The sequence below is a fragment of the Opisthorchis viverrini genome (assembly GCF_000715545.1).
Source record: "Opisthorchis viverrini unplaced genomic scaffold opera_v5_508, whole genome shotgun sequence".
In the NCBI taxonomy this organism is placed as follows: Eukaryota; Metazoa; Platyhelminthes; class Trematoda; order Opisthorchiida; family Opisthorchiidae; genus Opisthorchis; species Opisthorchis viverrini.
The window spans coordinates 24,265-36,795 of NW_008752172.1; the positions used below are offsets into that span (position 1 = coordinate 24,265).

At 44.3% G+C, this 12,531-nt stretch overlaps 2 protein-coding genes across 2 annotated transcripts in view; one reads left to right on the top strand and one right to left on the bottom strand.

The window, feature by feature from the left end:
* Nucleotides 1–7,076: 7,076 nt before the first annotated feature.
* The window catches only part of T265_11504 (hypothetical protein), a gene marked incomplete at both ends in the record, with an annotated part of 23,988 nt that continues 18,533 nt past the window's right edge, over nt 7,077–12,531 (bottom strand). The window contains 2 exons of the mRNA XM_009178175.1: nt 7,077–7,876; nt 9,579–10,112. Of these exons, the coding sequence (XP_009176439.1) occupies nt 7,316–7,876; nt 9,579–10,112 (1,095 nt within the window). The remainder of the gene's footprint in view (nt 7,877–9,578; nt 10,113–12,531) is intronic.
* The window catches only part of T265_11505 (hypothetical protein), a gene marked incomplete at both ends in the record, with an annotated part of 9,461 nt that continues 4,687 nt past the window's right edge, over nt 7,758–12,531 (top strand). The window contains one exon of the mRNA XM_009178176.1: nt 7,758–7,905. Within this exon, the coding sequence (XP_009176440.1) occupies nt 7,758–7,905 (148 nt within the window). The remainder of the gene's footprint in view (nt 7,906–12,531) is intronic.

Sequence of the window (12,531 nt, forward strand, 5' to 3'; positions counted from 1 at the left end):
TTGTTCAAAACATGCAGTGTGCGTTGGGATCTTTAATCAGTTCTGCTTCGATCATACCAGAAAGTAATACCCGAAGTTAGAAAACGATTATGTACACCTCTCAACAATAAACCTCATGGCAAGTGGATTTCATGAATCGATCAAGCTATTCGGATGTTATCTCTGATTTATGATATGAAGACTTGTCTATGCGTGAAACGCTCTCTCCCTAATCACAATGTTTACATGAACTAAACTCCATTAGATGAGTTTGCCTAATGGGACAAGATGCCGGAATAATAGTGATGGTTTTTTCCCTTCTAATAATTCGAAGAACAATAGGACCAGGTGTTAAAACATAATAGCCTTCTTTCTTCTCGAAGTACACTCACCTGGTTTAAAGCTTAAACCGGTATCGTAAACAATCGAAGTAAGCGACCGCTGTAGTCCGAAACACATGTACCCTAATAAACTTAACCGATTTCATCTAGCACGATTCAGAATTCTTGCATTTTGCAGATCGCTAAAATGGGCTATTCGTGTAGTAAAGAAGCATCTTGAAACTGATCGTTGCCCCTAGTTGGAAGGATAGGAATATCATATTTCGGAACTACTCCTTTCTCTCTCTACCGTCAGTTGGACCAACAAGTAAAACCTTTTCATGTTTCCGAGTGAGATAAGTTATCTCCCTAACACTATCCCATCCATCTCATTAGTGCTTAACCGGTCTTCGTGCTGTCGGTCATATGTGGAAAGTAAGAAACTACTTAGTCCAAAGCATATGAGTAGCATGGAATCACCTTCAATCTTGAATGTCGTACCAACCAAAACACGATGCAGTCTGTACAGAGCTTTCAGTTGAAGGCCACCGTAAACGAGAGATTCAACTGAGTCTTCCCTTAGAACCAAATCAACGTGTAAATGAAAACTGAATTTGAAGTCAAAATAGTAGTGATAATGGCTCAGTGCGTACGGAAAATTGGTTGGACAGAAAATCGTCAGTTAAACCCCAGGTAAAAATTACCTCTTGACCTTTTGTCTGTAAGAAAAGCGATGCATCCAAGACAGTGTCCCCAAAAGACTGATGCGAAGACAGGGCGAAGCTGTCTGGTCTGGAAATTACCCGCATCAAGAAAGATGGGGTGCCATTCAAAACAAGAGCTATTAGGGAGTGTGTAGCCTGATTGCCCTTGTAGAAATGTAGTCCCTGTGCAACCACATGTTCCCTTACTTTAAAGATGACCATGAACGAACTCTTCGCCAGTCACGTCCTTTGTTCCCATCGGGAATTTTCAGGTATACAGGTTGATGATATGAGTGAGATATACTAGCCTACGCACTGTGCCAGGGGTCATCAAGCAGCCACCTATGAGGGAATCAAGTTTCGTGAATACCTCCCAGCTCGGCCCCAGTAACATACTGTGTGACTTTTAGAATCGGCCAGATCTTTGACTTACTCAGGCAATTGACCATCCAGCAACTTCCACAGCAGTGGACCATGACTAAACTAGCACATGGAGTGCACAACAGAGGTTGGAAAATTGCTTGGTAAGGTAATTTCGAAGAAAAGTCAGCCGAATTGGCGATCGAATAACTCAAGAAACCAAGCCATCGTATCACAGGAACGAGAAGTGTGACAAGTACGCTTGCCTAGCCGCGCAAGCCACAAATAGCTCGTCGTACGACAGACACCTTCACTTGAGAACAGCGGTAACTACCGTGTGCATCATCCATGTCGTAGTGGGGGCACGTCTGACATGCGTCTGGCGCGACGCATAGGCAACTGGCCTCAGACTTATACATACGGCTTGTTCTGCTGTATACAGCACACAGTAGCGGCACAAGTCCGCAGTATTCCATGAAAAACCATTTTCTGATGCTCCTACGAAGTCAAAAGGACAATAAACAAAAGAGGAGAGCAAAATCCTTAAACATGTAGGCTTTGGCAAATACGAGGTCAACTCACCACGGACGGTTTATAGCGTGGTCGGTAGACTAAACCGATGAAATGTAAATACACAATCGGAGGTTCAATTTTAATCTTACCTCCATCAAAAGCACTTCATTAGTCAATGAGATAAATCACAGTTGAATTTGGGCTAGCTCTCCAGGTCATTACGTTGATCTCAACGATATGTTGTCGTGAACGTATAAACTGGAGGAATCACTTGACCTGTACGTAATGTACTTCTCATAAGGATGCTGAAGATTCTTCGACAGCCCACGAGCGGTTTCGCTTTCTTGGAGTTCATCAAGTAGGCGCAGTCCTACACACAAAAGAAGGATTCAGCTGGGTTCCAGGTGAGTTTCCCGCAAAGCCTAATTTGTTTGCAAACGAGTGTATTTTGCCAATCAATTGACCTGTTTTGGTCGACTGGTAGGAGCTGCCGGCAAGTCGTAAGATTTTAGTTCCTGTGAGTTCTTTTAATCGCCTGAAAGGCTGGGAGTATCTATGGTACTTTAAGAAACCTGAATGTAGGATATGTATTTATTGATATTTATTTTGAGTAATCTATACGTGATCCACTCGAGTGTATACAGAGTCTAACAGAACATCCTGATGCCCCGAACGACCTACCGTAGGAAAAGCTAAAACTCAGATACCGAGTCGATTACCCAACCACAGTCATTCAGCTCTATACTAATATGGTAACACTTCACCAGTTTGTTCTCTACTTTATTTGACAGTCATTTAAAGTTTACCGAGAAGTCTTATGAAATTTGCCTGGACTTCCTAACATTGGGAATGTACTGAAATTTCTGGCCCTTTTCCTAGTTTATTACTGAATTGCAGTCAAGCCTTCTAAGACAAAATACGTATTGCCAGGTTTTACCTGCAACTCATCACTAATTTGACTGCCAAGGTTCCATACCTGGTGTGGTGTGAAAATTTGCCTTCTGAAAATAGTGACGTTGGGCGCAGGAGATAGTATGCAGTAAATGTAACGATTAGGTTTATAAAGGAAACTTGCTACCACGTAAACGTCAACTTCTATTCAAAGGCAGGCACGTTCATATGCGTGGAGGCCCTGAAGAAACAACGCACGCACTGTCTACACTCGAAAATCCGGTGTGCATCGGGACAAAATATATCACCACCGTTACCTTCGCGTTAGGACCAATTGTAACATGAAAGTCAACCGACTACGCTTCTTCCAGAGGCACATACAGATAGATAAGTGGAACAAACAAAAAGCTACCCTCACCCATCTAACCATGTGAGACAATATGTCGCCGTCAGGTGGGCTAGAAAAGCGTGTTTACAATTTTGAGTTTTCAAATAGCACTCTGGTCTGGTACGGTTATTCAGTGCAATTCACACCGGGAGTCGAAAGTATTTCAACGGAGTTCAGCAGCAACGGAATTGTCATAGTTTTACACTACTGCACAACACTCAGTAGCTTTACTAAATAAAATAACCGCACTCCGTACAACAAAAATCTGAAGAGACACCGAAGGCGGACAAAATCATCCCCCTTTAAATGGACCACTTAAAAGGTTAGTTAAATCCTTCGCTTGTGTGAAAAAAATCCTAGTCGACCTTTCCGAACACGAGTAGGAGTAAATCATGGACCAGTGTGTTTAGGGTTGCTTCTCTCTTATCCGTTCTTGTTGGAGGATCATCATGTGGAAATCAATGAATGGAGTCGTAAAATTCACAACGATTATCTTCCTAAAAACAGGCGTGACATGTGAACGTCTGGAAGGGTGAATTTGAGGGAGTTCTAAACAGTCGGAAAATTGTGATAGTTCGCTTCCGTTCAGACGCCTGGAATGGACAGGCGCACTAGGCAAGCAAAAAATAAAACAAAACGTGGAGTATCTGACTCGTTAATGATATGTATGACCTAAACTTTGCCCTCAACTCACTAAAATTGTATTCCAGCAGCGGCTACAGAAATCTCCGACACAGTCATCAACAAGGAGGTGGTGGACGTCCCAAATGACTATGTTTATGTGTTTATCGTGTGAAGCTAGTGATAGCCTAAACAGGAGAGCTAGGTAGACCATACCTCATTTAGTTTTAATTAAACGTGTTTATTTCCGTAGTGGTGTTTCATTTCGAACCCGAAGGTAGGAGGTTCACATTCCTTATTGGGAAATGCACAGAACAGGAAGATTAAGCATACTGCATACGAAAATATCTTTCTGTCGCGTTCGATATAAGAATCCAAATCGGAATAGGCGACTGGCTATCGACACAGCCGATAGCAAGTTTTGCCAAATTAGCAACAACCCGGTGTATCGTCAATTCCCAAACAAAGGTGGATGACTTAAGCCAAGCGACCACGAGTTTCGTGCTCCCTGAAAGCCACTGATACGGACGCAAAACCCAAGAAGTAAGATCGGTCAGAAAAAACGGACGGCTACCGGTTTAACGGTGTATACTACGTTCTGGTGTCCAAGCTCCGTCCCTGCATCCGATAGGTGAAATGTATTATGGAAATTTGGGAAACGATTTTCAGAGTTCGTTAAAGGCAACGGTCCCCTTCCATTGTAGATAACACACTACGAAGATAGGGTTACTCGAGCTACGCTCATTTCGAAATCCAAGTTGTTCTGTCGGTTGAGCAGGCTGCTTGCGCGCACTTTGTTTGCAGTGCGGAGAAGGCCGATTCCTCGACAGTCGTCCGTTTTCCGTCGGCTTCCCTTTCTTTTGAGCACTGGTGAGCCGTTGAATTCAGGTGGGACACTTTCGGTCTCCATTACTGTACACATCATGTAGAAGACTTTGCCTCCCAACATTGAACCGTACATATTGAACAATTCAATAGGTATTCCGTCTTCCTGAACAGTCTTTACGTTTTGCAGTTCAGTAGCCGTCTTCAAAGCACATCCTTCGTAATTTGGATATATGAGAGGTAATACATTCTCAGTCCACAGATTTCCGATACTCCAAAGAATTCCTTAGGATATCTGGAACTCTTGATTCTCGTTAACCCAAAACTCAATGCATTGTCCTTATATCCAGCACAAGCCCCAATATGACGAGTCGGACAATTGTTAGTCTTCAAAAAAGCTGTTGTCCTTTTCGACCCATGAAGGAATAAAACCACATTTTTTATTAAACGTGTTGACTTCTTTTGTTTTCAGACCGAATAGCTTGAATGAAGTCGTCCTGACACAGACCTTGATGGAAACATGTGGTGCCGTTGAACTGAACAAACTGTGAGGTATGACCTCTCAGAACCTCTGCGGCGTATACTGCTCCAGCAGCTGGTTGATATTGAATTTCGTCGCATGACAAGGATCTTTTACGCCACTCAAGCACGACCGACCGCATGCGATACGACAATCTAGTTCGAAGGCGTGATGCATTTTGTGTAGCACAATCGGTAGGGCCCACGCACATTGGCGGTTTGTAGACCAGCCTTTGGCTGGCCACGCTGATAATGTTCTAATGTCAGTTCCCTGATAAAAGCTACCTGGCTGGTTGAAATATCAGAGTTGCACTCAACATGTTTACTATGTAGTCACCAGCATTTTCGCTATAGACAACCAACCCACAGCTCCGTGCAACACCTGATCTAAACGTGCCAAACAGCGCACTCGCGAAAGCGCTTTTCGGGCGTGAAACTCGTTTTCCCATGAAAGTGGTACACCTATCTTCCCCGCATCTACCAAAAAGGAACACATATGGAGAGAGAAAGAGAGTTCAATCGCCAACAGGATGCCGTTCACACTACCTATAAGCCAAGTGTTTCGGTTTTGATTAAGGACTATCACAACGGCGGAGAGAAATGGACTCATGATTACATCAAGCGCCCTATAGGTAACGTCATCTACGAAGTCGACGTACAGTCTGCCCATCACGCAAACACACTTCGCCTTGGATATGTTGCACCGGCCACATCAGAGAACTGGAATCCTGTGGATAATGTTGAGTTACCATGTGCCCCTATGCAAACAGACAAATGCCAGCCGAATCCACATGCACACTAAGACAGTGGTCCGGCCGTAATCCAAAACCATTTGCACCAATGTAGGTAAATCCACATCTGAAAACCCACACATATTTTGAAAGGGCAGGTGTTGGGACGATCGGGTCCTAACGAACACTCAGAACTTTCGTAGTATTTTAGTAAAATCTCATCTTCTCTCTGGTCTAGCCAACTGAATCGTAGCACTCTTTCTTCCATTGGTTCACCCTCAATATCGCTGATCTTCGTTCGGTCTCCTTTGTCTTCTCTCTTGGGATTTCTCACTCAATTACTTAGACTATCAAATGCTATAGAATAAGTTCCATCAATCCCCTGAATCACCCAGCACCTACAGAGTTGCAACACGAACAATAATATGATCCAAAGAATATCCATGTTCAGTCTGGGAAGCATACAAGTCGCAACGGGCATTTCCAAGCACTGAACCATGTAGTGAAAATGTCAGATTTATCTAGTGGACACATGTTCGTGGCTCCAGTTCCGAAAGCAACGACCGATTCGAAACTTCAAAATGATCAAGAGGAGCAAGTGGTCCGGTGACCGAATGGATATGACGATAGCTAATAACTGATTATAGAAGCTCTCCTGCGCAGCCTCTGGATGAGACATCGTAGGAACTTACACACCGACAACAGTGGCGAAAAGTCTTCCTGGCAGCCAAAGAAGGGCACTATGAATCTCTCATTGAGACAGTACGGTTCAGCTAACACTTCCATTCGAATAACCAATGAAAATCCGAATTCATGTTTCTCCAGTAGAGTTCCAGGCCAGTAGAGGGGATATTCAGCTATCTGTAAACTTCCCTGATCACACAGTCGAGTTTCACTGAAAAGTTAGGTCGGTGCGACTGGATTCGGCAACCTGGATAAAAGGCCCGTCAGTCAGGCTGTCGAAAGTCATCAACAAAATATCTAAGATGCAGACATCAGGTCGAAACACGCATGACTTTAAGACAATGGGCAACGTGAGGCGTATTTTCCCACGACAGGTTTCGCTCTTCTCAGGTCTCATCAGACAGACGCAGTTCCTGAGTTTCCGTCAACCGTATGTTTTACTTGTGACTGATGTAACGCCCGTATATTCAGTATGTTGTTGACAATACAGAATGACGTATATGATTAGTGATCAAACGTACACGATTCCCGCTACCGAGTTGCTGCATGTCCGTATTCTCGCTACTCTCCTACTCGTCAGCGAATGAGAGAAATCTGAAGAAAGTGCACGATTCACAGCCAAAAACTGAACAACATAACCAAATTCCAGTCATAAAATCAGGGGAGTTTGTGTATTAACAAGAGCTATGTACAAGACTCATAAGAAAACAATAAATACCGCGGGATTTAAGATGGCAAATAGAATGCACTTGGATTAAAACGAGTGAAAGATGGAAGTGGTCATCGACTGACGAGTGCCGTATTGTTCTGTTTGGCCACATTGACTATATTTTGTCTGTAACAAGCTAAGCTACAGAGTGGTACTCCAGTGGTTGAGCAGGTGTACCGCCGTGGACGTCCGCACCCTAAGCCGCAAAGGCGAGTTGGAGGTACTGGAGGGGGCTCCTTGGATGTTGACATGCTTAACGCCGCATCGATATTTGGCGGGAAGCAGACGCGATTTGAGGGAGATAAGCGAATGGAGGAAATGCACCGGATATGATCGCGGCTGGGGTCCATCAGAGAATCACTAAGGCCATGTTGTTTTGCCAAAGATATTCGAGCAATGAGGTCCAGATCCAACGCTTCAGTCGCTGTGTCTTGACCAGAATCTTCATCATCTTCGTCAACACGAGCAGTGATTGCCGCTGTGGAGGATTCCGATTCGTCATAGATACCCGACATGTTGGATGATACAGATAACAAGGAAGTGGCAGAAGCCGAATGTGAAAAGCCTCGAGTACCTCCTCGGGCCCCACGTCCCCGGGAACGTTTCATAAAACCTTCAGAATCAGCGTTAACCTGTGGTCGAGAGGGACATAAATCATGTGGTAAGATGTGTGAACAAATGTCAGTATCACAGGCGAAAGTCGGATGACTGCGTCGCTGATAGGCCCAATAGCTGCCTACTACGGTACGTTATGTTCCATTATCGTTCAGCTGTAGCACCCTTCCGGTGCCTAACTGCCATGCCACCCGAAGGTTGCACGAGGGCTGGGATACTGCCACGTTGCCCAAGCCTAGACAGGGGAAGTCGAGAGGCAGAGGGCGAGTTCGAACCACGGACCTTCCTATCAGTAATTTCGCTCTCTAACCACTTCGGCTGTCTCGCCCATGTTCCATTACGCAGTCCTAAGTTCGAATAACTGTGCTTTATAGGTAATTTATCATTAGTTTACCTATAAATCTTGGCGAGGTCTTAATGAGGGGGTTCGTACAGCTAGTTCTGGACTATCTAAGAACTCGTTGAGTTGTCACACTCAGTAGTATTTTTTGCATCACAACCGTTGAGCATTAACCACTGAACAGAACAAAATATGTATTCAGGTAAGGAGCTGTATGACATGTCTAAGGTTATTCGCATAAAAACGCTTCTAGGAGGACAAGGACGTGCATTCACCGAGAGACGAGAAACCGAGGATGCATCAGGCTAAAGGAAATAGAGTGTAATCAACCACTCAAATAAACGAACGGATGAACTCTCGGTACATTACGAACATATCTTGCACCACAGAAAAGCTACCAAATATGCCACACTAAATCGACTGAACGCTGCTTCTCTAAGCAATATTCCGCAACAAGTCATAGCAATCAGCCGGATATCGCACAGATCGAATTACTTCATTTAATATTCTGATGATAGGATCTTTCGTTGGTCCAACAGTTTCACACCGGATTACCATGAAATAAAGTTGCAATCAGCACCATGTGGAAAGACAACGTAAAACCGAGTCCTTTCAAAAGTGCTGATTCGATCACGCAGCAAATCACACATTTATAGACAACGGTGTTGCATCTCATTGTCAATACAGTACTACATCTATATAAGAAACCGTTTCGAAGCATCCAGACTTCAAGGTATTACTTAAATAGGCTCAAAGCGAATCCAGAATCTAACATGGATATGAAACGGTTGTTTTATAGCCCTCACAATCATAGACACGGGTTACACAAAAATGCAGAACCAGTGATCAACACTATAGCCTAAAATAAGGGAGAGCAGAGTATTTCGCCTGTAGATCAATGACGGTTTATTTCACATGCCTTTTCAACAGGCGATCGTGAGACAGTATACATAGTGTCCTCTGTGTAAGGGTTGATAGTTAATGACTCGACCTAGTGTCAGTTACCATTCGTCTTACAATGCTGTCGAAAACACATGATCTTCCAAAGCTGATAAAAAATCTGTGCCACACATGTTTTCGGATGGTGCCTGGTTTCGGAACCCGTTTTTGCTCTTTTAATCAATCCACCGGGCGTGACTAGGAAATGCGAACACATCACCTAAAAGTGGACGGCTAGGTCTCATTGGAATCTGAGTGGCGAACAACGTGCTTACCTGTCTAAAGGGTGATGTGTCTTATTCACGGTAATCCATTACGAGGAGGGCTGCTGACATTACAACCTTTTCACACTCCAGAGAGTCTTACAAAGTAGCTGCCGACCAGTCAACCGCTGTGTGACCTCCACCATAACAGATTACATACTTATTTACTTGACTCACCTTTAAAAGCCTCTCAACGGTCTGTCGCTTTTGCAGCTCTGCTCTGTGCTTTGCGGACTCCCGGCGACGTGCAATATTTCGCTGGCGTGCATCCAACTGTTCCGGAGTAGGCGATGTAATTCGCCTTGGAGCTTCCAAACTTTCCAATGTCAGAAGGTCGGATTCCGGACCAGAATGCTGTTTGATTCCCGAGTGAGTGACTGTGTCAACCGTTGCAGCCCGATGCCTTTGCAGACTCAACTGCCTTGCCGTTAGCAGTCTGGGTTTTTGGAAGCTCGAAATTTCCGGATCATCATCCTCAACTTCCTCGGAATTTTGATCCAACTTCGTGCGAGAGTAACCACTGGTTCGTCTTGACCGAAGTCCAGGTAAAGAGACACCACCAACCTCATCAACATCGCTTTCATCCCTCCCCTCTTCCATTGCAAGGTACGAGCGCACACGGACACCACGGGTTCTGCGAGCTTCATTCCGTTTAACTGGAACGGCGTCCGCATCCGCTGCTTGTTTCGAGAAGGCTCGTTGACGAGGTAACTGGGGCGAACGTTCGTAGCAGAAGCAAAACAGAAGGCCGCATTAGGACTGTCTGTATCGGTTATTAAACTCATTAGTATGCACAGCGGGATAATCGATGGTATAGTAAAACGTCAAGTCTCTAATTGTCAGTGCATCATGCACCACTATGGTAAGTCTTTCAGGGAAACCCGCCGGAAAGGATACGCTCTCCTTGAAGGTCCATAGCGGCGATCTACGTCACCCCAGACATGTGTGTCCTGTTCCCCGAAGGTTGCTTTGGGAAAACAAACATTTAGAATCATAAACTGCGGGGCTGTTCCATGGACCAAGCTATCGTCTATAGATGAATGTTATTCTTCCATACACAAACCCGGGTAAGATGAACGATGGGATAGACATAACATGAATTACCAAAAGTTAAGTCAAGTTAAGTGACGAACGAAATAAAAACGGTGGGGAAAAACGGTTGAGCTGATCTGACTCATCCATCTGAACCTCCTTTTATCAGAACGGAGATGATTCTATGTACATTTACGCACCGACCTTACTGTAGTTCTTAACATTCGACTGTCTCATTTCATTGTCCTTTTCAGTACATTACTCCTCGTTGCGCGGTAGTGGGTCGTGTGTTGCTTCCGCTGGTGAATATGGTGTTTTCCAAGGAGCTCTTCACACCGCTTATGGTTAAATGGTGCATTCTTATTCGGAGACCTTACGCGGGGAAGGCGTTTTACTCAAAACCGGAACATCTGGTGACCATAACCTAAGTTACCTTTACCCTGTTGGTCAGCTACGGGAGCTAACAAGATCAAAGACCAATTGGGAGATGTTAAGCTACCATTCCCTGCATTAATCAGGTCAAACTAGAACAAAACAAATGTGAAGCAGTGACTTAGAAATGCAATTTACCAAAAGGCCTCAGAGTGAACGTCAAAAACAGAGAAGACGGATTAACTATATCGAAGACGGCTGTAATCGAGGAAAAGCTCCGAACCTAGTCGTTCAAAAGATCATAAAAACGATGGAACCAGAAAAGATTTGATTTGTCCGTGTGACTTTCAATTGAGATTATTTCCATCTTGGACAGTCACTAGGCATTCTAGTCGCCAGTTCACTTTACCATTGCTTGCACCAACACAAGCCATACCTTTATGAAATCGCCTTACACATCATTTATGCTGATAAAATCATAGATAATGATGAAGCAGGCAACGATAAAACATAACGGTCTTCTAAAACAGACTACTTAAAGCGAAGAGCCATGAAGCTGATTTTTTGGGCAGAGATGCACACAGTCAACCAAGGGTCACAAGGAGGTCCGCTGAGGAGGTAGATCCATCTGAGGAGTACCGCAAGCGGTCACAGGTTCAATATGTACGCCTGTGACAGAATCGGTATCTTGGAGTTACTGCTGCCCCACTCCCCACTCCTCACTGCTCCCCACTCCCCCACCCCCACTCCCATGCAGCATACGAAACACACGAAAGCGATTAATCTAACAAATCGGAAGTAATGTGCAGAACGCAAAACAGCTCACCAGAAAATGAACACGGGCTGCTCACTAACTGAAAGTAGGTGAACTCCTAAACTTGATTGCTATGGCACGAATATGTATGGTGGTTAGAACTGTAGTATACTCCAACTAAACTGGAAGTCTCGCACTCCGGTGCCTTGCGCTTCCTAACTACGCCGAATTTCGCTCGATATCCGGTACCAGACACCCCGAAGGAAGCATAATCACATGAATCGGACAATGAAGTTGGAGCACCAAACAGCTTCGGAAATAAGCGACTGCAATTTCTCACTCCAGCTACATCACAAACATCCACCCACTCTACAGACGTAACACACTACTGCCAAGGCTACTGAAAACGCTTCGATTGTCCACGACCGGCTTCGCTCTTCCTATTCAAACTCATTAGGTGAGCGCAGTCTGAGCTTCCGTCAACCCTATGTTCTACTTGAAGCCAAATTATGCAAAATCAGACATACTACGGGAGACTCATCTCAATTCCTCGTTTATGATTAAGCAGAGCAGCATAAACAAGAAATTTAGCTGGGATTCAGTTGTCTCCCGTGAAAATAGAAATAATGTATAAAGAATGTGTACGCTGAATCCGCCAGCGGTAAAACCTTCGGTCCGACTTATTTACCTAACCAAATCATCATCATCAACAAGAAATTTGGGATTCAGTTGTCTCCCGTGAAAATAGAAATAATGTATAAAGAATGTGTACGCTGAATCCGCCAGCGGTAAAACCTTCCTTCGGACTTATTTACCTAACCAAATCATCATCATCATCGACAGCATGACATCAGTGTTCAACACCGATGCTTCACTGCCGTACAATCATGACTTATTTGAAAGCCTTATTGTAAAGAAAAGAATAAAGGTGGATGGGGGAGGGACTTAGTGCTAGCTTAACACAATCATTTC